Raw genomic sequence first — 24490 nt, 5'->3', positions numbered from 1 at the left:
GCTTTTACACATACCGTGTCTAATCCCAAGATGGTTCTTGTGATGGAACTGCATGCAGAGCAGCTAAGCTTCTCTTGCTCTTCACCTCCTGCTTCCATTACCATCTTTTCTCTCTCTGCATTGTTCCCATTACTGTTTTCTGCCCATGTGTGATGCTAGAATATGGTATATGCTGTTGCTTTTCTGAGTTTCCATTTTGTCTGAAGTCTTATCTGTAATTTAACTGGAGCATTAGCTGACTTTAATGTCTCTTGCTGCCATGGGTATGGATTGCCTTTTTGATGACTGTTCTCTCATACTGTCTCCTCTCCCATACAGGGAACAGGAGGGCCCTGGTGGATCAGAAGTCTTCAGTTATTAAGCACAGCCCAACAGTGAAGAGGGAATCTCCATCACCTCAGGGGCGAACCAGCAATTCCAGGTAAAAATACTTGTCCTGACTTCTGTGCATACATATGAATGGTAGGGCAGTTCCAGACTTCCTGTAAAAAAAGTCTGTATTAGATTCACTATTGAATACAAAGCTGTATTTCTGTGCTAGTTGCCTTTGGGAAGTGTATACACCTTGAAGTCTTAGACTTTCAGAAGATGCTTTTACACAGGAAGTCTGAAGGTATTGATGGCCTTAGTCTATGCTCAAATCTGTATATTTTTGAGAGCTCTCAAAGGCCTCATCTTTTTTAGAATGGGCTCCTAGAGGTTTCTGATTCCTGAATTAAGTACTAATTTAAGGATTGAGTCCCCTTTTATAGACCATTTATCTCAGTCCTGAGAAATGAAATCTACTGGCCTCTTGTTCCCTTTGTTGCTCCTGTTTAAATGCAGTTGGATTAGGTTAGATACTACAGTAGTGTAGTCAGACTGCATTGGGGTGTATGTTCGATCCTGCGGCAAAATAGCTAGCAGTAGACAAATTGCTTTGAGCAATTCAGTGAGGACGGTTACTATAGTACATAGATTGGGCTGAACGTAGTTACGTTAGCAGCATGTTGAACCAGGTTTAGATCCACCACTTGTAAACTTAGTTTTTACATGGAACAAGTTTGTGCAGTTGTCCAGGCCAGGTCACCCCTTATGCCTTCAGATCCCATATACCTAGGTCTAGCTGCTTTCTGCCTGTTACTCCCGTCTCTCCATCCTGCAGTGAAAACCAACAATTCCTGAAAGAGGTTGTGCACAACGTTCTTGATGGGCAGGGTGTTGGCTGGCTGAATATGAAGAGAGTCCGGCGTCTGCTGGAGAGCGAACAGCTCCGTGTCTTTGTACTAAGCAAACTGAACCGCACCATCCAGTCAGAGGAGGATGCTCGGCAGGATGTCATCCAGGACGTGGTCAGTGCTGCATTCCCTCACATTACTCAAACTAGTTCATGCCCAGTTTTGGTTAGTAGATGGTGTTCTGAGGCAGTATCTTAGATTACTCCTAAACACTGATAGTAGAAAATGGTTTCTGCGCAACGGTTTATTGATCTGCGAACCCCTGCTGGAGTGTGCATGTGTGTTTGTGCTGGGATGGATTTCTCATATGTGATGCATCCTCACTGCCTGGGCTCTCATTGCAGGAGATCAACCGCAAGGTTTACAAAGGGATGCTGGACTTGCTGAAATGCACTGTGTCAAGCCTGGAGCAGTCGTATGCAAACGCTGGCTTGGGAGGCATGGCCAGTGTCTTTGGCCTGCTGGAGATAGCACACACTCACTATTATAACAAAGGTAACATGTCAGAGTGTAGTGCACCGGAGCATGCAGGGTCACTGTTCTGGAGTTAGCTACTGTGTGCTTCTATGTATAGTGAATGTCTTTTTATAGCACCCTTAAGGTGCATGGGTGCTGTACCATAATTACTAAAAACATACTGCACTTGAAACAACACTCTCTTGCCTAATACAGCCAACTGGCCAAATCAAAATAATCTCCAATGCTTGACTGAACACACAAGTTGTGCAACATGATCTAAAGCCTGGGTCTCTGAGAGACAAACATAAAGTGGGGGCCTTCAGCTAAGAATGCCCTATCCACAAGCTCAGAGAGTTGAATTCCAGGCAGACACCCCTCATTGGACCATAGCTGGAATGATTGGATATAAGAGGTAGTGTCTCTAACTAGGTCTTAGATCATATCAGGCTTTAGAGACTCCAATGAACACTTTGAATTACATCTGGAACAGAGGAAGTAGACGGTACTATGTGCAGAGCACAAATATAATGTGTTTATATGGACTCACCCCACTCACAAGATAGGCAACTGTGTTCCGTGCCAGCGGCCAGAAGCTGACCCAAATAAAGTTTATTAATCCACCTTGGAGGGGTGGGGACCTGCATAACTGTGGCAAAGTGTAGCTGTGACAAATGCCTGGACAGATGGGGAAAAAATCACTACAAACCAGCACTATCTGTAGATACAGGAGCAGTGAATGATCCTTCAGTTCCCTGTGGCTATGCACCCTACGGGAAAAAGTAGCACTTACCACCAAGTGAAAGGGCAGGTACAGTCTGCTTCCATTCTTCTAGATGAGCCTTTCTCTCTCATCTCACCAGCATTGTTTTGATCTAGTCCAAATTCAGTCTGAACCATTTGCTCCCATCCAGGTCCAAGCCTCACTTAGGCCCTGAGAAAGCACAAAGGGAATTTGTATTTGATAAAAAGGTGACTGTGCTTAATGTTGTTCTGTATGTTGGTGGTATGGTTGACAAAATTGAAATAGAGGAACAAACTCACATTTGACATCACCCTGTGTCTGAAATCTGATAGGGGTTTTTATGTTGATTTTAAATTTCCTGCTGCTGCTTTTCTTTTCTTTTTCTCTTTCTCTTTCTTTTTTTTTAACCACCAACTGCAATTTGGATTTGGGTATTTTTTTCCCGGGGACTTGATTTCATTGTTTGTACCATCACCAAACAGAGAAGAAAAATCTTTAAAACATTTGTTAAATGCACATAAAATATAAAAAAGTTAAAACATTGAAAACTTAAAAGATTAAACCTCCCTTTTAGCAGTTTCCCTTATTTTTGCTCTCTTTCTTTGTGTAGAGCCTTTTAAAGGGAAAACCCTTACTTGACAGTAATCTCACATGGTATTAAGTGTCCTCAGAGGGGACAGAGTCCATTTTAGGTGGTATCTCTTAGTTCTTAAGTTCTGTTGCTAAAGTCTGATGTGGTTTAAGATAAAATAAGAAAAATACACACAAAAGAGGAAAGAGCAAAACACAACTTCTGTCTCTGATGATTACAGTTAAGTTGCTAGAAGACCCTGATCACATTAAATGATCCATTACCCAATTAGCTTCTCTGGGACCCTGACTTACCTCGGAAAACATTTGGCTAACTGCTTTTTCCTCTGGCTGATCTGTAGTAAGCAAATCTCTCACCTCAGAGTGAGTTGCTGAGTACTGCTTTTAGTTCACCTCTCTGGCCACAGCAATATGTTGGAAGATTAAATGTATTCTGACAGGATTCTTATTTAACAGAAGGGAAATAGGGAGTAACAGGAAAATGGCAGAAGGAATAAGATGGAGGGAAGAAATTGACACTTTAAAGAAGAAGTGATAGTACTACCCTTAGGTTTACATTTTAGGAAGTGCTTGAAACACAGCCATGGAGGTGGTGGTGATGTATTGTTTCCTCCTCTTTTCTGGACACATTATCAGGATCAGGGAAAAGAAGGCTCTACAGTGTGTTAGTAAATCCCTGGTCTCAGCCCATAGTGATGACAGCCATGTAGGTGAGGCAGGTTAATGCCCCTGTCACGGCTCTACAGGATTGGTGCTATGCCCCCAGTTTTTGAACAGTCTCTTTGAGGATCCCCTTTAGTGTGCCAGACCCCCAAGGGGTCTCACTCTTCCTTCAGGGTGAGCAACGAAGCTGCACCACCTCCTAGACCAGGGGTAGGCAACATATGGCATGGGTGTCGAAGGCGGCATGCGAGCTGATTTTCAGTGGCAGTCACACTGCCTGTGTCATGGCCACCCGTCCAGGGGGGCTCTGCATTTTAATTTAATTTTAAATGAAGCTTCTTAAACATTTTAAAGGCCTTATTTACTTTACATACAACAATAGTTTAGTTATATATTATAGACTTATAGAAAGAGACCTTCTAAAAATGTTAAAATGTATTACTGGCACGCGAAACCTTAAAGTAGAGTGAATAAATGAAGACTCGGCACACCACTTCTGAAAGGTTGCCGACCCCTGTCCTAGACTGAGCTACCAGGCTCCAGAACTCCTGTTTCACACCATGAGCTCTGCTCAGTGAGTTCAACTGAGAGAGACTCCTGGTAGAGACTTCACACTTCACTCAAAGGGACTAACACACCCAGCCACTATTTGCAGTGACACCCCAAATAGCATTTTCAAAACAGAGCAGGCTGTATTAGTCAGTTGGAACATAGCACTGGAAGTCCTTGGATTAGCATAGAGAAATAAAGGTTAAAGCATAGTACATTCTGGTCAAGCCACAATTCACCAGCCAAGCTGTAGTGAACTCCATAGTGAGGCTCTCTCTCTCTCTCTCTGACTTCCTTTCTTAGTCCCAGTAGAGAGAGTTCCCAGCATTCTCAGAAGCTAGCGGTTACTCCCACTCCGTCCTTTGTTCTCCAGGCAAGGCCATGCTGAGTTCAGAGCTCCCCAGAGTTTCCCACTGTTGATTCATGTGTTATTTGAGCTGGCGTTGTCTCTTTGGACCTCTTGTTGATCTGGATCGAAATCAGCCAGTTCCTCGATGACTCTATTCAATCCACCCAGACAGGGAGGTGAGAGACACACGTCTCTTGGGCCATGTCTACACTAGTGAGCTTCCAGTGGCACGGCTCTACTGATGCAGCTGCGCCACTGTAAGATCGCTTGTGTAGTCACTCTGTGCCGATGGGAGAGAGCTCTCCTGTTAACATAACAAAACCAGCTCAACGAGCAAAGGTAGCTATGTCGGTGGGAGAAGCTCTTGCTGACATAGCGCTGTGCACACTACCACTTGTGGCAGTGAAACTATGTCACTCAGGGGTGTGTTTTTCACACTTCTGAGCAACATAAGTTTTGCCGATATAAGTGGTAGTGTAGACATGGCCCTAGTCTGCCTTGAGAGCAAACTTAATCCTCTCCCCCACTGGGTAGCAATGCAAAGTATGGAGAGAAACTGAGGCACACATAAGCCTCCTAAGTATATTACAAAAAATTCTCACTTTGTCACAACTCCCCAGAAAGGCAATGCCCAATACAGTGCCTTTACAATCAGCCTTCCTTTTGTGTTATAGCAATAGATCAAAGTGTATTTAACGAATCTGCAGTCTCACTAGGCGCCTTGAACATCCCTATTTCACATTTCTTTTTGTTCAGAGAAATTCAGTTTGTCATTTCTTTTCTTTAGTGCTTCCTTACTTTTAAGAATTTTATGCCATTTTAACCTGTAAACATGTTCTGTCTGCACCTTTTGGCCCCTTGGGACAATTTGTGACTTTAACTAGGGGTAGGATTCAACACAGTATATCTTGGGGGAAAGGAAAAAGTACATCATCACTTTCTGAGATGTCTAAGAAGAAGCAGACTCACTACATGGCCTTCTCCCATCCACCTTAGCAAGACACAAGTGAGCCAACAATTCATAGTCAGAGATATCAAAGGTTGCTGACAGAGATAATAAAATTAGTGTGGACATTTTACTGAAGTTAGTCACTGATAGGCTCTTGTGTACTCCACAATTGTAATGGGACTCTGTCCCTCTTTGCCACATTATTCTCCTATAGCTAAGCTTTCACTTAAAAATTGTTTCTAGTCCTTAGGTTGTGAAGAAAACCTTGAAAATGTGGATCAGTGTAACCAATTCATTATTGTCTTCCCAAGTCTGTAAACAGTGTGAAGTAATAGCTTTTGAGATGCAAGAACTGTCTTTGTTCATCTCATTGGGTTTACACTGAAACCTAAAGATGACAGTGAACATAAGTACATAAAAACAGGCATAATAGGTCAGACCAAAGGTCCATCTAGCCCAGTATCATGTCTTCCGACAGTAGCCAGTGCCAGGTGCCCCAGAGGAAATGAACAGAACAGGTAATCATCAAGTAATCCATCCTCTGTCACCCATTCCCAGCTTCTGGCAAACAGAGGCTAGGGACACCATCCCTGCCCATCCTGGCTAATAGTCATTGATGGACCTATCCTCCATGAACTTATCTAGTTCTTTTATGAATAGTGTCATAGTCTTGGCCTTTACAACATCCTGTGGCAAGGCATTCCATAGGTTGACTTTGTGTTGTGTGAAAAAATGCTTCCTTTTGTTTGTTTTAAACCTGCTGCCTATTAATTTTGTTTGGTGACTACTAGTTCTTGTTAGTTTTGTTAGCTGTTTTACTATTAATCATTTTATAAGAAACATCCAGCTAATTTGTTTAGTCCATAATTTCTAACTATATCCATGCCTGGCTAGGTGTCAAAAGCCCTGACTTCCCCCTACACAACTTCCAAAACCCCCAGCTTTGCCCCGTGGTATTTTAATTTAAGCGAAGCTGTACAGACTCTCCAGTTTGCTCTGATTCAATCACCATTTATTGGGCTTATGCAGGAATTACTTGGTGAAATCCCATGCTCTGTTTTATGCAGTCTAGACTAAAAGATCATAATGGTCCCTTCTGTCCTTAAAATCTATGAATTTATGAACTCGCAGGTAGTCAGCTGCAGCTCTTTCAGCATTTCCTCCTGCTGATTGAATGACATCATCAGTACTTTGCCCAAGATTTGTATTTGCCAACTCCAACACAGAATCCACAATGGCAGACAGATTTCCCTTACTGTTACTTATTTCTCTTACATCCGTTATTGTGAGAATTCTTCACAGTAAGAGAAACTTGATGGTGCTCCAGAGATGGTATTCTGGGTTGATCAGGCTGCTATCTCACCACTCTGAACAGTTCTATGGGAAGAGACCTCACAGTTAATGTGTCAGAGGAAAAGAAAAAATTGTAAGCATCTAATGCAGATAGATCGGCCTGGGAGTAAGTGTCCCATCATCAGTGCTGTAGTCTTCTCCCCTACTGTTTCACTAGTGTCAGACCATCTGCAAACCATAGTGACCTTGAGGACAATGTTGGCTATGGGATGTCTAGGTGACAGTCTATTAGCACTTGTGAGTGTTGTTAAGCCATTGACAGAATGGGCCTTCACAGATTTTGAAATTCCTCTGGGTTCACCAACCTGACAGGAGCTGGGATAGTCCCTGACATCAAACTGAAGGAGCGAATGATTTGACCATGAAAAATACAAAACAATTCTGGCTGCTCATGGGCTTATCTCAGTCCCTGTTTTTCACAGTGCTGCTGATGGTGAAATCTATTTGAGTCTCTAAATCTGAGAAGTGACTGTTTTGCATTAATGCTGTCTTAGGCACTAGGCTTTATTAACACCATCTGCCCCATCCTTTCTCCCTATTCCCTTCCTATTTCTGCCCTCCTCCCACTCTCTTCTTTCCGCTGTCTTACACTTTTTGTCTGCTTCTCTTCTTGTTCTCCTTTCTCTTAAAGAACCAGAAAAAAGAAAACGAAGTCCAACAGATGGAGCAGCCACTCCGATTGGCAAGGACCCTGGTTTAGCCATGAGGGCAGAACCGAAGCCTACAATGAAACTGCCAGTGCCCCAGCTCATGCCAAGGGTACCAAGCCCTGCAGGAAAAGGGACAAGGGAGTTTGACACAAGGAGTCTAAAGGAAGAAAATTTTATTGCTTCCATTGGTGTGTATTGATGTGCATGTGGAATGCAGGAGGAGGGGCTTTTCCCTAGCATTAGGTTCTGCTTGCATCCTCCCCATTTTAACACACTTGCCTTCATTGCTGCAGTAACGTGCTTCATTCACACCTGGATCACAAGGACCAATCATACCTGCTCTTCTTTCACTCGTGGAGGAATATTTCCCAGGGCAATTTGTTTTTTTGAGAAGTTTTCATTTTAAACCCTTACCAAATAATGTTGACACTTGATAAAATCCTGAGCATGTTCCAGGTTGACACTTTTTGGGAGTCATAAAATGACCTGAGGGAGATGGCCACATGATTCTGGGGTCTGCAGGACCTTGGAAATAGCAAACACAATAGGGACTAAATAAAACAAAAAATACCTGTCATTCTTTACTATAACTGGGAGAAAGTTATCTGGGGTATGTATGCCAATAGAAATAGGGCCCAGGGATCTGCTAATCATGAACAGCAAAATCCTTAGAAAGGAATTTCACTTCCTGTACATTTTAGGTTTTAGCTCTTCAACTTCAGTAATCTGGACTGATGGGTGTTTCTTCCACATTGTGGCAGGCAGACTGCCTGCCTACCTAAACAGTTCTTGCAAGGCTGGCTATTGGAAATTTCTCCAGTCACACTTTTTTCTTTAATGGGGGGAAAAATGAAAAGACAATAGGAAAACTAGCAGGTATATTCCAATCTCTGTTTATACTATCTGAAAAGATCTTCACTTGGTCAGCAAACAAGATTTAGGAAGGGTCCAGATTATTGTATCTTTGGGTAAGAAACCTGATCATCAAATGGGAAAATTCCTTTTTCTTCTCATCATCTCCAGTAATGGGGACTGATAGACTGGGTCCAGAGCATCACTATGTATAGCTTGACAAAGGGAGGCCGGGTTTTACAGGATCATTGTACAGAGGATTTATCACCCAAAGGCAGAGTCTGATGAGGCTACAACATCCAGTCTACAGTGACTTGTACAAGGTGGAGAGAATACCAGATACTCATATGACTAAACAGGTGCAGACATTTTTCCCCTCCGTCCACAATCTCCGCCCATATAGTGGCCACTGTTTGGATTGAGTCCCACTTAAGGGAGGCTGAATCCTTGACCTCTGACCTAGTATGGGTCCTTGATTCAAGAGTTGATCCAAGGAACGATAGCACAAGTGAAGGCTTTCAGTTTACTTGGAAATCCCCCAGGGAAATAAAAAGTGATCTTATTTCTATGATTAAACTATAGGGGTTTGGATGCCTCTAAGTTACATTGGATTCTTTTTTCCTCTGCAGAAAGAACAAAAGGAAGATTTTTTTTTTTTTTTTTATTCAGCTGGAAAGCTGGGAACTCAAAGGTGGAAGCTCTTTGCCTGGGATTCTTGTTGAGAATGAAGAAGCAGCGGTGACAGGACAGTTGGCTGTCCTTTCCTGGCTGAAACTAATACTTTATCTTGCACACAGGAGTGTCATAAGGATCAGTCAATCCATGTTTGCAGCATGACTTAAAAGATGTAGTGCTACAGAAGTCCGAAATGTTTTTATTTTTATTTTAATATTTATTATTGAAACTGTTCCTGTCAAAAAAGCAGCCATGAGTGCACTGCTAATTGTTTAAAGACAGGGAACAGGTTAGCTTCTAACTATGCTCCTGATAGCTCCAATGTCCGCTACCTGTCTTTTCAGGGTATTTGATGCAAGAAGGAATGAAGCAACTGGACAAGAATCTGGATTTTTTTTAAAAAGTCATTCTGAAAAGCTGTCCATATGTCTCTTATAGAATAGCCTCTAGGTGACAGGTTTTACCTTGTCACTAAAGCCATGTTTTCTTAAAGTGCAGTTCTACTCTAAAAGGTGTCTGTAAACATGGCATTATAGGATTTCACATTTGTTTCAGACTTTATCTCAGTTGTGTTCAGTTTACAATAAAAGAGAGCCCTGTAGGCTCATCTGGAAATCAGGCTAGGTTCTTAAATGATCATGCATTGTCAATAATACTAAAGGTTTTATTGGACAAATTCTGCCTTCAGTGACACTTGTGCAGCCCATGGTCTTCCATAGCTTTGAGCCAGCATAACAGATTGGAATGTCATAGGAGCTTAGGTGAAGAAAGCAGATTAATGTCAGGAGACATCAGTGAATGCTGACAGCGTTGAGTTCTAGGGGGAGCCATCAAGCTCCCAGTTGGCACAATTTGCCTCTTAACCAGCTGGCCTGGATGTTTAGTTTTTCATAATAGGTGAATTGACTTAAACATATGAAATGGCTTGTAGTTGGCTTCAGCAGAGCTGTCCTCTTCAACCAAAGTTTCTTGGTCCTTCCGTGTTTCCATATAAGAGACAAAGGATGCATTGTCCAGACCCATGAAAAATGGCTTGAACTGATTGAAGAAATAAACATCTTTATTTCCAACCAGGTTATATGCATCCTTCCCTCAGACATGTTACAGATCCTTTGTACTGAGTGAGATTCCAGAACTCATCAGCCAAATAAATTGGCATCTGTGACCAGTTCCTTGTTTGGATCTGCCAAAGGAATTCCACTGAAGATATGTGCTTTCTCCAATCATTACTCGATGGCTTTTTTTTACTTTGCTCAAGAGAGTAGGTCCTAGGTTTTCGGTTCCCATTGGGATATTAAGGATGTTAAAACATGGGCCATCTTTTTGGACTATGGAATTCAGTTGAAATATGAAATAAGTCTCAGGAGATGATGAACCAGTCTGGTGGGAGAGAGAGCTAGAAATTCATCCCCCTAGTAGAATAGAATTTCCTGACATCGTATGTGCCTTGCTGCAGAAGATTTTCTTTTGAAGACTTGGTTTCTGACACCTTAGCTGCTTTCTTGCTCTTCTCCATTGGGCTAGTTTATTCTGCCACTAGTCTACCCTGAATTTAAATTCATCTGCTCCAACAGCAATTGCTTTTAGGCATCCTGGTCCACCTCAGTGGGAAGTTGATAAACTTTTTCCTTTCACTTTTTAGGATCAGAGATTAGATTACCCTGTAGATCTTACCACACAGGCTTTCACCACACAGTTTTTCTCTAGTGAAGCTAACAAACTCAGATTAGATGAGATATCTCCTGTTCTGGGCTTGGTCTGCAGGACTGTGTTGGATGACTACACTAGATATCGTATTTTTGGCGATCACCTTGCATTACAAGTAAACCATTCAAAGCTGCTATGGTATTATGGTTCCTTTTTGATCTTTATGGAAGATATAAGAAGAAACTCAAAGGGCCCTGGAGGTACATGACCAGAGTTTAGGTCACAGCCAAGCATTTGACTATGTATTTAAATTCCTTATGAAGTGATGCATAGACTGTCTTCTCTGTCAAGTCAGCTCTTTTTGGGGGGAAGAGACTTTTTTTTAATATAGTGAATTGTTAAAATAACAAAGTATATGGAAGTTTTGGTGATAGTTACAGCATCAAGATATATAAAAGCCGCTGAAGGCAAATGTTTTAAATAAGCCTCTCAGTAAAGCAAATCTTGTTGTGTAGGGGAATTCTGAATAACGGAAATCTGCTTGCCTCAGTCTTTAAAAAAAAAAAAAAAAAAAGGGGGGGGGGGGGGGGGGGGGAGGGGGAATAAAATAGATCAGAATGAATGGAATGTGTCATGTGCAGCACCATTTCCTGCCTGCTGCCCATATGCGTGCATTATTAACTGGTGATGGAACCTGACATCTAGTAATAATGGCAACTACCCTGTTTCCCCGAAAATAAGACATCCTCCGAAAATAAGGCCTACTTACAGTTTTGCCTCTCGTTGTAATATAAGGCATCCCCCCGATAATAAGACCTCCCCGATAATAAGGCATCCACCGATAATAAGGCATTTTTCATTTCTGAAAAATAAGACATCCCCTGAAAATAAGACCTAGCGCATCTTTGGGAGCAAAAATTAATATAAGACACTGTCTTATTTTCGGGGAAACAGGGTAGTTAGATACAGATATCTAACTAGTATACCTGGTATACTACAGGTAAGACAAGCAGGGGACGACAGAACTTCTCAAAAGTTCAAGGGGAAATCTTTCCAGTGTGAACCACTCTTGTGTCCTTGACCTTTCTCAGAATAGTTGTCTGCATTTAAATCTTCAGAATGTCTTGTATTCAAATTGATGTGCTCTCCATCCTTGGCAATGGCAAAGCCTATTATCATAGTTCTTTCTGTTTGTGTTTGCCATTCTTCTGTCTAACTAGGAGAGTGGTAGCTTCTTCAACACAAAGTGGGTCTTTTCTTTTTGTTTTGCATTAATACTTTAAACAGGAAATTCTCTATAAATGTTGTGGGGTCTGGGCCTCTTTCCTAATGGAACCATCAGTCACTTACATGTTATGAGATTTTGTATTACTTACTACCAGTTTCAGGCATCTTCCCATACTGTGTGCCTTCACTGGAATTTTGATATGCGGAGCATTTTTAAAGTCAGTAGCTGGCACATTTTTTCCTTTGCTTTTCCTATCAGGCTGTTTCTCTCGCTGAAATACTTTCTAGCTTTCTTTCAAAGGAAATGTGTGTAGTTTGCATTCCATTGGTTCTAGCCAGTCTTTGACAGACCTTCTCACTGAGTCATTTTGGAGGATTCCTGGCCTGCAGAGAGCTCTGAGATAGCATTGGCAGGGTCAGGACCTGCTTCTGAAGACTTCACCATAAAGAAGTTTTTGATGCATTTTATCTTTGTTTTTGCCTATTTTATTTTCCGTCTTTGTGTGTTGCTGGGTCTTAATGCTGTCCTGGTAACCATGACAAAGAAGACCCAGAGCAAAAATATTTTCTTTATTTTCTGAAAATAGGGCTTCCTTGGGATATTTTCTTTGGCTTGGCTCCAGGCTGTATCCCAGTAGAAGGCTTTTTGATATCAAGTGTCATTACTGAACCTACTCAGAAGGACAGTAAACCAAGGTGAAAACTGTCTAGTGTTTTCTGAAGTCTTGGGCTTGGAGTATTTAATATTTAGAGACCCACTGGACTCCTTGTAATTTTTTGCCAAAGGGAAAGACTTTGTACCACCCAGGCAATTTAAGCTGTCTGTACCAGATCCTTCCTGGCTACCTTCTCCTTCTGTTCAGGTTCTTTTGCCAGCCCAAGCCTCTGAATTTCAATTGCCAATCTCAGATTTATCTGAGTACCACCCCCTTTCTCTGCTAAAGAATAATTCACAGTATAATCTGAGGCTGTTTTTAGATGCCATGAAGCCCTTTGCTCTCAAAATCCCCTTTTGGATGACTCTAAATCTTGGCATGTACCATAAACATTCTAAGAACTGATGAATTGGTAGGTAACTCAGGAAAGGTACCCTAGTAACAAAGCATTGCTGTTCAGGTCCCCAACCATCACAGGGTTGAAGGCTTTAAAAACTGTGAAGCAGCATTTTAAAAAAAGCGCATAGTAAATACACTTCAGAGAAGGCCAGTTGGTGTGCTCAGCCATGGGAAACTGCAGCCAAGCCTACAGGATACTGTTTAACCTGGAAAAAGTGTCCTGTTCGTTTGTCAGCTTGTCAATGTGGAGGGAACACCCATCAGTCATGATTGTCATAGCTAATAAGCAGAAATAAAACCCATTTGGCTAACAGCCATGTTCCCAACACTCACCCGCTGCTGTCTGCCTCAATCACTGTAGCTTATCCTCCACAGCAATTTGAAATTTGGGGCCTACGAAATGTTGGGGAGGGAGATGAGGCCTCCACTGGAGTTGTAACTTTATCCCTTTGATGTTCTTGTATAGCCTCATAGACTTCCTCACCAACTTGTTTTTTTCTTGATTTAGAGCCTGATTCCCTTACTTACCTCCATCTGCAAGGTCTGGATGGGTTTCCTGCCACACTTCTATCAGTGCTTTTGATTGAACAGCAGGTTTCACTGCAGAAAAGTAACCCTCCTGTCTCCTTTCTTCCTCCCCTCCCTGCTCTTACAAGAATTGAGAGTCCTGCCTATGTAGCATTCCCAGCCTCCACCATCCTATTGAGACAGAGGGTAAAGCTCAGCATTCAAATGGGGGGCTCCAGTATACCAACTTGTGATGCTGCCACTGGGCCAGCAGCTGGAATTACTTGATGTTTCCAAGCATGAGAATGAATGCGTCTCAGCTGCAGAATCTTGGTTATAGTGCAGGGTGGTGCTTATATTTTCTATCTTATCCCAGTGTTAGGTTTGAAAAGGAGAGTGTATGAACAGACTCCAAAAAAAAAAAAAAACCACCTTTGCCCTCTTCACTGTGTATTGTCCCTGGAATCCTCTCCATCACAGCTGGAAAGAGAACTGTGACCTGCCTCAAGTCTTTCGGGTAGCATTTGCCATGACTGGAATCCTGATTTCTGTTTTTGCTCCTTTTTCTTCCATTTTTCTATTATTTTTTATATATATCCTGGCCAGAAAAGCACCTAGGACTGGCCAGTAGGTGGAGCTCAGCACTTATGAGGATACTGTCAATTAAAAAAATCCCCTATTTATTTATTTTTTTAAAAAAATCTTTTTCTGTGGTGTTAGTAATAAGCAAGATTACTGACAATGGAAAGTTTTTAAAATGCAATTTCCTTTTCACCAGGAATGCTGTTTCTTTTGTGCATTTCTTTGACAATGACATGGCATGAATATTAAGTTTTGTGATAACCTAAATGTTGGGGATAAAATACCCAACTGTCCATCTTTAAATCAGCCCTTCCTAAGAAAGGAGACGAACTCTGCTGGGCAGATTTGGTTTTAAAAACCGTTTTTGGTTTTGCTCAGCTGATTCACTGTTTCAGATCATCCCTAATTTTTGAAATAAATAGGCAATGATGCAGCTCTGTACTCCTAACATTGATTTGTTGTTGAATGGTGTTAATCCTTCACTCACTAGTTGTCATTAATTTCTGATTGTTTGGAGGTACAAGGGTGGGTGGGTTGTTTTGGGGGTTTTGGGTTTTTCATTTTCTCCTGTCTGACCAGTCTTTGACTCTTTCTCTTTTTCTCCTGCTTGCATCTTTGGTAGAATTGTGGAACAAGCACCAGGAAGTGAAAAAGCAAAAAGCTTTGGAAAAACAGAGTAAGGAAATGATGAAACGTAGAAACTGATTCCCCCAGCCTCCCCATAACTGCCAACTCCCCAGGCCTGGGGTGAGTGTGCACCCATAGCACATGCTCTTTTGCACACACAACCAAAGAGTTCAGGTAAAATCCTGCGCCCTAGGGCAGCCCAAGTAGGTCAGTGTGCCCTGGAGAAATCAAGTGCCCGTGTTTCTCTGTGCAAAGAGAAAAGAGGAAATGTGCTTTCTGCTCAGTACAAGGCCTCCCTAAACCTCCTCACCACTTGATGTAAAAAGTAATTGGAATGAATTTTGCCATGAAAATCCAGCTCCTCTTTTTAGAAGGCAGTCAGGCAATTTTGTCTGACAATACCTTGATGTTAACAGCAGTTTGTGTCTGAATGTTGTGGTGTGAAGGGCTCTCTGTTCCTGCAATTCTCCGGCAATGACAGATTTATGTTCTCTGGTATCAATTCCCAGTAGATTATTTCTGATTGCTGTTGAACTGCAGCATGAAATTACTTTGGGGAAGAGGAAATATGGATCCATGATATGTGAAGAATTGTATTTAGTGCCAGTGTTAGCTAAAAACAAATTAGGATGAGTCTTTCCAATAAAATGTTCTGGGTACCATGCTAAAGGAAGAATTGTGAATTAGGAAGCTGAGGACTGCTTTTAGAGTCTTCACAGAGCTTGATTTTTATAGTTATGAGCTATAATAGTAGCATACATCTATTTCTAAAACTAATGCACACATACTATAAAACGTTCTCTCTGATATTCAGAGTGTGTGGGTGTGTATGTACACACACACACACACGTACGTACGTACGTCTATGACTGATTTATGTCCACAATGTGGTAGGTGCTTACCAAACATAAGCTCTGCAAGGCAGGAACTATATTCTCTTAAAATGGATGAGGGAAAGAAAAAAACAAAGACTGACAAATAGCAAACCAGTCTGGTAGAGGAAAGAGCAAACAGCCAAGGAGGCTGGGTGGGGATTGGTCACATCCTGATAAATTTTAATGGCACAGTGTTTTATATGTAACAAGCGTGTGTGTCTATATAAATATATAAAATCAAAATACAATATACACCTCTACCTCGATATAAGGCTGTCTTCAGGGGCCAAAAAGTCTTACTGCGTTATAGGTAAAACCGCGTTATATCAAACTTGCTTTGATCCACCGGAGTGCGCAGCCCTGCCCCCCCGGAGCACTGCTTTACTGCGTTATATCCAAATTTGTGTTATATCGGGTCGCATTATATTGGGGTAGAGGTGTGTATAGTGGCGATAGTGTGATAAATTACATTTATCATGCTTTTAATATTTCAAATCTAAGAACAGCTTCCATAAGCTGTAATTACTTTCCAAATCAATTTGTCACAAGTGTTTCCTAATTTTTCCCCTTGGAAAAAAACAACACCACTTGCCCAAGACCCATGACTAAAAATAGATATTCTTGCACTAGTGATAGGTTAAAAGATCCCATATCTCATTACCACTCAGGGCTAGAAATAGTACCTTTGTACCACTGGAAATAGTAGATTTCTCATTTTACAGTGTGATATGCAAAAGTTGTGACTTTCTAGAGCTAGAAACAAGTTATGTATAGAAAGGGTATTTTAGGTAACTGAGGTATATATAATGTACTTTTTTGTAGTTTTTCCTCTCCATTTGAGTCCTGGACACTGATTTATAGTAACTAAGGCATCTGGCTTTTTATGCAGAGGGTTACAAAATATAGTACCAAAATATTTTTTTGTATACTACATCACATTTCTGAAATATACTTTTGGCAAAATATATAGAGAATCCTTGATGGGGTGGCAGTCTAGAACATGCGTCTAGAACAAATATGTACAGCCTTTGGGGTGGTTTGCACAGCTAACTTTCGGCTTTGCTACTCATAAGTAATGTCATCCCAAACTCATGCCCATAAATCTTTATATACACCATGTATATTATCTCTCTCACACATGCTTCTCTCACTCTCTAATGTTAGCACTATTTGGTGATAGATATCTAACATAAAAATGCTCTTCTCAGTTCCTAGTTCAGTGTCTTTGCTGTGTAAGGTATTGCTGAATTGTTTGTAGAGTTACTGGATATTGTATCTATATGCATCATGAGTATATAAGAAAAATCCTACAGCTGCTTATCATGTGTCCCTGTTACTGAACAGTTGGCAGATATGGATATGGCAGAAGTGTTGCGTTCAGCCTCTTCTCCCTTCTGAGCTTAGTGGTTACCTGTATACAATCTGTAGTATATTCTTCTCCTGCCTTCTTACTTCCATTGCACAGTGCTTTCCAAATCCTTCCTCAGGCGCACGCTCTGTTTCTCTCTCTCTCTTTCCTTCCATTCTCTTTCCTTCTGTCATCCCATCAGAGGAGGGGAGAGAACATGGCTTCAGTATTGCATGGGGACCTTAACATAAAGCTCTTTATCTCATTTCTGTTTCTTTTTTCTTTTTGGATGAAGTAGGCTAGTGAATGCATGCCTTCAGACCTGCTGAAATTCTCTCACAACTGACCTATGTGATTGCAAACTCTGGAGCGCCATTCATTATGTATTCATATATGTCTTGAAGTAACATACAATATTGTAATTTTTTCCAAAAGCATCTCACTTGACGCTCTTATTTGTGTGGCACTAATTACTACTGTCTGCTCTTTGACTGCGTGGTCATACCATGTATCACTTGGTTTAGGAAAAACTGCTGGGGTAACAACTGCTGGCAACCTAACAAATTCAGCACAAGAAGACAATCAATTAGTTGTACAAAAAAATGACACTGGCAGTATTAATAAATAATTAGATGTCAGTTATTTTACCAAGAACAAAGGAAGTGGCTTTCCAGAGTTGAGTAGTGACTGCTCCGCATGTTTGTTGTAATTGGACTCTGAGACCTGTTTGTTCTCTCGTTCTGTCTCTTTTGAATGGATACCATAGGTCTTGCCGAGAGGTACTGTTTACTGACAGTCAGTAATTAAGACTGTTGGACTGCTTCCTTGGGGCATTGTGAGACACAAAGCAGCACTGGAAGGATGGCAGATGTGACCTGCTGGGCTTTGTTGTTGTTTACAGTACCAAGGAACTAGAGAACAAGAAGCTCTGGCTTGTCTTCCTGGTACTGTTCCTGTTCCCAGTTTATCATCTGCCTTAAACCACAATGCCTTTCCCTGTTACAGTAATGAATGTCTTTTCCCTCTCTCCAGGGTCAGAAGGTGTGAAACACTTCTTTGATCTGGGAGAGACAGACGAGAAAAAATCCCAAATCAGTGCAGACAGCGGCCTGAGTTTGACATCAGGCTCTCAGGTCAGTGTCTTTATGATTCCATTGCTTACTTGTGGGCAGCTTTCTAGAGTTTGAGAGAACCTTTCAAGTGCTCTCATTTGGTGAAACTCTTCTCCTGTTCGGTGCTGGAAATATTTGTGTCTGCCCGAATCACATAGCTTTCATTTGAAAAGGTATTGCTGTATCTGACAGGCTGGGGGCAGACTGTCCTTTCGACTGGCTCCACACCAGGGTCGGCTCTAGGCACCAGCGCACCAAGCAGGTGCTTGGGGCTGCTCTTCCGGCGGCAATTTGGCGGCGGGTTCTTCCCTCCGAGAGGGACCGAGGGACTTGCCGCCGGAGAATAAAGCAGCGGCGGTAGAGCTGCTGCCAAAGTGCCACTGATCGTGGCTCCCTCCCCCCCCCCCCCCCCCCCCCCGCCGCTTGGGGCAGCAAAAACACTGGAGCTGGCCCCGCTCCACACAGCAAACATCTGAGGCCTGCAGTTTAAGCTTCTCTAAGAGAGAGGCCCCAAAATTAGTGGTAAATGTTGTCTGGCACTCTTGATAGAAATGATAATCTATAACATGGATTTTTTTTCTTCCTATCCCCTTTATGTTTGTTTGTCTGGTTGCAGAAGAGTGATTTGGACTCTGTTGCCAGTGCAGGGCCGGCTGTTATGATCCGAAGCACAAGCCAGGATTCTGAAGTTAGCACAGTGGTAGGACATGGCCAAAGTGGAATCTTGGTGTACTTGACTTTTTGCAGTGGTGGAAGAGTGTGTATAGAGCGTGTGTGCATGTATTTGTGTATGTGGGTTGGGTGTACTCTGTTTTGTCTACATTCTGTGTATTGTCTGCTCTGATAGTGTCTCCATAGTGTGTTCTACCTGTACAGCCTCTGAGTGTGTGGTGTGCATGTGTACCTTACATATGGACATATGCTCCTTCTGTGGGCAAGTATCCCTCATGTATGCGGTGCTCTTTGCTGTTGGGTGTTGTATACATTTCTGTATTCCCCCTATGGATAATGTTGTTGTGAAAATGTTAGATTGCAGTCACTTTGAAAACAAGTCCTCAGGCTGATAAAACATTTGGGGGGGGGGGGGGGTTGTTCACAGAAGACACAAACCTGTAACTTTGGAGCTGCTTGAGTGTATAAAGAATGTCATAAACTTTCTAAAGTTACATCCTAGAGCAGAGGCACACTTGCAGCCATTTATATACATACACGTTTGCTTGTAATGGCCTGTAGGATCCAAATTTGGGTAGATTTATCTCTTCTCTTTTAATAATAATAAAAAAAAAGTAGTAAGAGAATTTATTAGGTGAAAGGGATTGAGCCTTCTCTTGGCTACAATTCTTGTCTGATATTCTCCACTGTGGGGACCCTGCCAGACGAGCTTTCTAGCTTTCTTTTCTGAATTTCTTTGAAGTGGAATTTTTAGAATCTGAGTATCTAAGTCTCCGTGGCCCTGTTCCTGACCTGTAAGGTGGTGAGGTCTATTGGGATAGGGAAAACAACCTAGCTGTCTGTGTCTAACTTGAATGGGCTCTGAGATTGTGTTAACTCAAAGGATTTTTAAATGTCTTTTTAAACAGTCTGTTAATATTGTCTCTTTCTGTAGGGTAGGGTTTGGTGGGAGGGTCCTATGACACAGGATAGAAATGCAGTGTGCTGTTGTTGGGAAGAGTGGGCCTTGGTATCTTACTCAGCTTTAGGGTGACACTCTTGACATCTCTTCTCTCCACAATATCTTGTGCTAATGAAGAAAAGAAGCCATTCTAAATTGCTTTGTTTTCCTCCATAGGTTAGTAACAGCTCTGGAGAGACATTAGGAGCGGACAGTGACTTGAGCAGCAACGCTGGTGATGGCTTCAGTGGGGAGAATGGTGGGAACCTGACAGGATCACGGAACACTGTATCAGACAGTGAAATTGAGACAAACTCTGCTACTAGCTCCATCTTTGTAAGGGCACATTTGATTTTCTAATGAAATTTTGTATAGGACTTGAATAGGTGTAAAGTGGATGAGGGATCATAGTATTATGGATCCTGGATCCAATTGCAAGGGCTAATCAGCACTGACAGAATTCTGTAGTGTATTGATATCGCAGGTAGAAGTTTTTTGTGGATCTCTGAACGCTTCCTCTCAAGAGCCTGCATATTGTACACTATGTATATGGCAGGCTTACTCCTCACTCTCATACTATGGGCACTAACAGTATTTAATTCCCCACTCTCAAGATATGCTTCTCAATCAAACTAATACTTCTGCAATCTCCCTTCCCTATTTATATTACCCTTGATGGTAGAATGGCTTTATGCAGCAAAGACAAAATGATCCCTTATTGTGTTGAAACAGCTGCTCAGTGTGGGTGAATGGTGGCCCTCCCTGGGTTTAACAGCTGTTCTGTAGTTTTGTAAAACATTGTTCTAATAATATCTGAATGTCAATTGGGATTTTCTTTAAATACCAGTTCCTAGTTGGCAGATCTGAATAGGCACTGAAATTCAAACTATTAGCCAGAACATGTTTATCTCCAAAACATATGCACTTTGGGCATAACCATATCCAACAATGTAAATAGATTTCTCTTGGTGCATTTATTTACATGACTTGGCAAAATTGACTAGAACACTCCTATGCTGTTCAATTAACTTCCCAAAAATTAAGCGTATAGCAACTTTGAAAGACTCTTGCTTTGTTATGTGTTCAAATAGGATCTGTCCCCCCTCCAGCTTAATGTCCATCATTAGACTGTAAAACCTTGTACAAAATGATTTATTCTGTTATATGTAGTGATTAGAATTGTTCATATTACATTGGGGTTGTGGGGGATGATACTTAGTTACTTCCCAAGCCGTGTGTAAGGATTAATTATTTAATATTTGTAAAGAGCTAAGTAAATGTCAAGTATTATATGAATAGCTTGGTCAGACATAGCTAAGAGTATAAATGGTGTGTGGGAAAAGACTTACAGAGGATAATACAAAAAGTTTCACTAGGGGTAATGAGATAAAATTCAGTTAATGGTTACTTTTGTAAAGGATTACCATCAACTTGACATCTACACAATTGAAACAATTAGTTAAAACAACTTTCAGGTTCTTCTTCAAGTAGTGTCCCTGTAGATGCTCCACTTCAGGTGCGTGTGCACCCCATGTGCCTTTGGTGACAGTGTCTGTTCAGCCTGTGTACACCCCTTAAACATCCTCATGCTCTGCACCGAGACTGCGTAAGCTGTGCAGGCAAATTGCCCTCAGTTCCACTTTCTCTCTCAAAACGCTGGTCATACTGTCCACTCAACCTGGGAGTTCTCTGCCTCAAGGCTTGGCTCCTGAATGGTTTGTGGGAACAGAGACTTCCTGTCCTGCAGAGGTACAGCAGGTGGTGTTTAACAGTAGGAAAGGATCCACATGAAATACCTTCAAAAATGGAAGAGATTCAACCATTGGTGTGACCAGTGGTATATTTCTTCTGCTCATTCTTCCCTCTCCGCTGTTCTCAACTACCTCCTGGAATTGAAAAAGTCAGGATTATATCCAAGTTCTATGAGAGTTCATTTGGCAGCTATAACAGCTTTTCATTCACCAGTTGAGGGATTCTCAGTGTTTGCTCATTTCACGACACTGAGGTTTATCAAAGGGTTGAGGAACCTTTCCCATCAGATTAAAGACCTACTGCTGTATGGGATCTAAACTTGATTCAGTGGCCATCACCTCTGTCCAATGGGTTGGGAAAGTACAGACTTTAATGGCAGACCCTCAATTACAGTATATTTCAAGGACAAGGTTTTACTATGTCCACATCTTAAAACTTTTACCTAACGTGTCATCTGAATTTCACATCAGCCAAGTCATCCATCTCCCAGTTTTATTTCTGAAACCAAGTCAGACCAGAGAGAATGCTATCCTAGATACATTAGATGTCAGGTGGAGGTTAGATCTCTGTCTGGACAGAACCAAGCCATTTAGGAAGTCTTCCAGACTGTTCATACCAATTGTTGACAGGTCCAAAGGGTCCATAATTTCTTCCCAGAGACTCTTCAGTTGGATTTCTGGATATATTATTTTGTGTTATGAATTTGCCATTATAAAACCTCTTCCTAGAATGTTAACCCATTCCACAAGGTGTGTCTCTACTGCTGTGGCATTACTCACATGTTCTGATTGGGGAGATTTGCAAGGCTGCAACTTTGACTTCAATACACACCTTCAAACATTATGCAGTGGTCCATTCTTCTAGATCAGATGCTGCCCTTGGGGAATACTCTTAAAACTCTCTACTCCGAAGCACCCCGTTCCGCTGAGGGTACTGCTCAGTTGTCACCTGAAGTGGAGCACCCACAGGGACACTACCCAAAGAAAAAGAGGTTACTCACTTTGTGCAGTAACTCGAGTTCTTTGAGATGTGTCCCCCTGTGAGAGCTCCACTACCTGCCCTCCTTCTCCTCTTGGCATTTCTTCAGAGAGACTTTGCAAAGGAGAAGGAACTGAGGGCAGTTCACCCAAACAGCCCTATATAGCCTTGATGTGAGGTATGAGGATGTGTAGGGGGCATGAGCAGGCCGAATTGGCACTGTTACCTAAAATCTCCAATCGAAGGTGCATGGTGCACATGTACACCTGAAGTGGAGCATCTGTAGGGATACACATCTTGAAGAACTCCAGTTACTACACAAGGTGAGTAACCTCTTCTTCTGTATCACCCCCTTTGTTCCCCCAAACTGGTTTTGTGGTTTTATAAGCCCTTTTCTTTCCTGCCCCCCTATTGTTTTGTAAGATTCTCACAAAAAGGGAAACTGTGATAATGACTCTATGCAAAGTGCTGTCAACTGAAAAAATAGTGAAAAATATATTTTATAAAAAAAAATTTGATTTACAGGAATTTTAGATGTAACTTGTAATAGTAGGTGAAAAAATTCAGTTATGTTTGTTTTTTGTTAAATTTGGTGATATCCCTTGAGGATGAACATCAGGAAAGATTTCACAACAGTGAGACCGGCCGGACTCTGGAATCTCTTAAAGAGGTGGTGGACGCTCACTTGCTTCTGTCATTTTCTTTTTATGATCTGACCTCATTCCCCTTTGACGTCTCAGGGTGACCTTTAATGACCTCCTTTTCCAGCCTCTCTATCTATCTTGAACAAATAAACTTGTGTTTTCATCTCTACTTCCTTTACGTACATGTTTACAGAAGTGCTTTTGCTGAACTTGGGGATCATCCTGAACTCCATCTTGATCTTTTGCCTCATTTCAGAGCTCTCATTTGCCTCTACTTTCTCTAATATTGGCATTATCCTCGGCATTACTCTTTTCTCCTTTTCATACATTTTGGGTCTGTTAATCTGCTTATTTACCCACATACACCATTGTTATAATTTCATACCTTAACACATGGACAAGGATTTGATATCTCCAGTTGTACTGACTATTACATTTCTCTCTGCTATGTCCTCCTCAAGTCCCAATTTTACAAACTGTATTGGTATAAAAGCTGCTGTATGTGTTCTCATATGTACATAGCACTCCAGCAATGTTATGGACATCCTCAAATGACTCCACTGATGGCTCATTTATTTTTCTGGTTCCATTTAAAATTATTCTTGTTTTTCAAATGCTCCATGTATTTGTACTAGCCTTTAATAAAATGTTGTCATTTTATAACCCCCTGCTTGCTTCCTCTCGTCCTAGCTCTGGCCACCTTCGTCCCTCCACACAATCTTGTCTGTGTTGGTTTGAGAACCTTCTGTGCAGCCTTCTGTTCCATCCTGGACAGCCATTCCGTATTTCTGCACCTTCTCAGCTCCCCATAATTTTTCAAATGACATCCCAAAACATCTTCCTTCCTTGCTGAACCTGCATAATATTTCTCTCTCCCTCTAACTATAGGCTCAAATTTATTATTTAGCTCTGTAAACTATTTGGGAAATAGTTTGTATGAAAGATAGTTTGCAAACTAAAATGGCTTTATACTTGAATATGTTGTAAGATACAATCCTATAAATAGCTGTTAAATTGGCCTTTCTGATGTCTCTCTCCCCCTATTTTTCAGGGTAAATCTCAAAGCCTGAAGCACAGTGTGAAGGATATCAAGGGCAGCAGCCCGGGGAGAGCTCTGGAGGATGTGAGCCTGCGGGTTTACCTCTATGAAGGGCTTCTGGGTAAGTTAATTTTTTGGGAAGCTGGAGAAGTCGTACAGAGAGTAAACTGGAGCTTGCATATTCCAATTAATGGCATCCAGAGATTCTGTTCTCAGGGATACATTGCTTTCCAAACTTGAGGCAATAAATAGAATGGCACTTCAGGTGGTTGAGGGGTTTTTTTTGGGAAGGAAGTGGAGGATTTGTCAAAGGTAAAAATAGTAAGGGAAGATAGGTGAGAAATTGTAGTTGGCATAAGGGTTAGTGTGCCTGAGCCCCATGCTGGCATATCCTTGAGTATGAATTAATTCTGGAATCCTGAGAGGAAAAGATTTT

General features: G+C 41.6%; 1 protein-coding gene across 30 annotated transcripts in view; it reads left to right on the top strand.

The window, feature by feature from the left end:
* Nucleotides 1-24490, top strand: part of MADD (MAP kinase activating death domain) — a 112108-nt gene that overhangs the window by 47725 nt on the left and 39893 nt on the right. For 16 of the 30 annotated variants that reach the window (XM_034769474.1, XM_034769471.1, XM_034769469.1 and 13 more), the window contains 8 exons: nucleotides 319-421; nucleotides 1145-1331; nucleotides 1562-1712; nucleotides 7504-7710; nucleotides 17950-18050; nucleotides 18646-18729; nucleotides 19819-19977; nucleotides 24067-24175. In XM_034769474.1, the coding sequence (XP_034625365.1) occupies nucleotides 319-421; nucleotides 1145-1331; nucleotides 1562-1712; nucleotides 7504-7710; nucleotides 17950-18050; nucleotides 18646-18729; nucleotides 19819-19977; nucleotides 24067-24175 (1101 nt within the window). Of the gene's footprint in view, nucleotides 1-318; nucleotides 422-1144; nucleotides 1332-1561; nucleotides 1713-7503; nucleotides 7711-14689; nucleotides 14744-17949; nucleotides 18051-18645; nucleotides 18730-19818; nucleotides 19978-24066; nucleotides 24176-24490 lie in introns of all 30 variants that reach the window. The other 14 variants (XM_034769451.1, XM_034769467.1, XM_034769477.1 and 11 more) reach the window with 2 other exon arrangements.

Source organism: Trachemys scripta, chromosome 4, assembly GCF_013100865.1.
Source record: "Trachemys scripta elegans isolate TJP31775 chromosome 4, CAS_Tse_1.0, whole genome shotgun sequence".
NCBI lineage: Eukaryota > Metazoa > Chordata > Testudines > Emydidae > Trachemys > Trachemys scripta.
The sequence above is the reverse complement of the archived record's forward strand: the minus strand, read 5'-3'. Positions and strand labels throughout refer to the sequence as shown.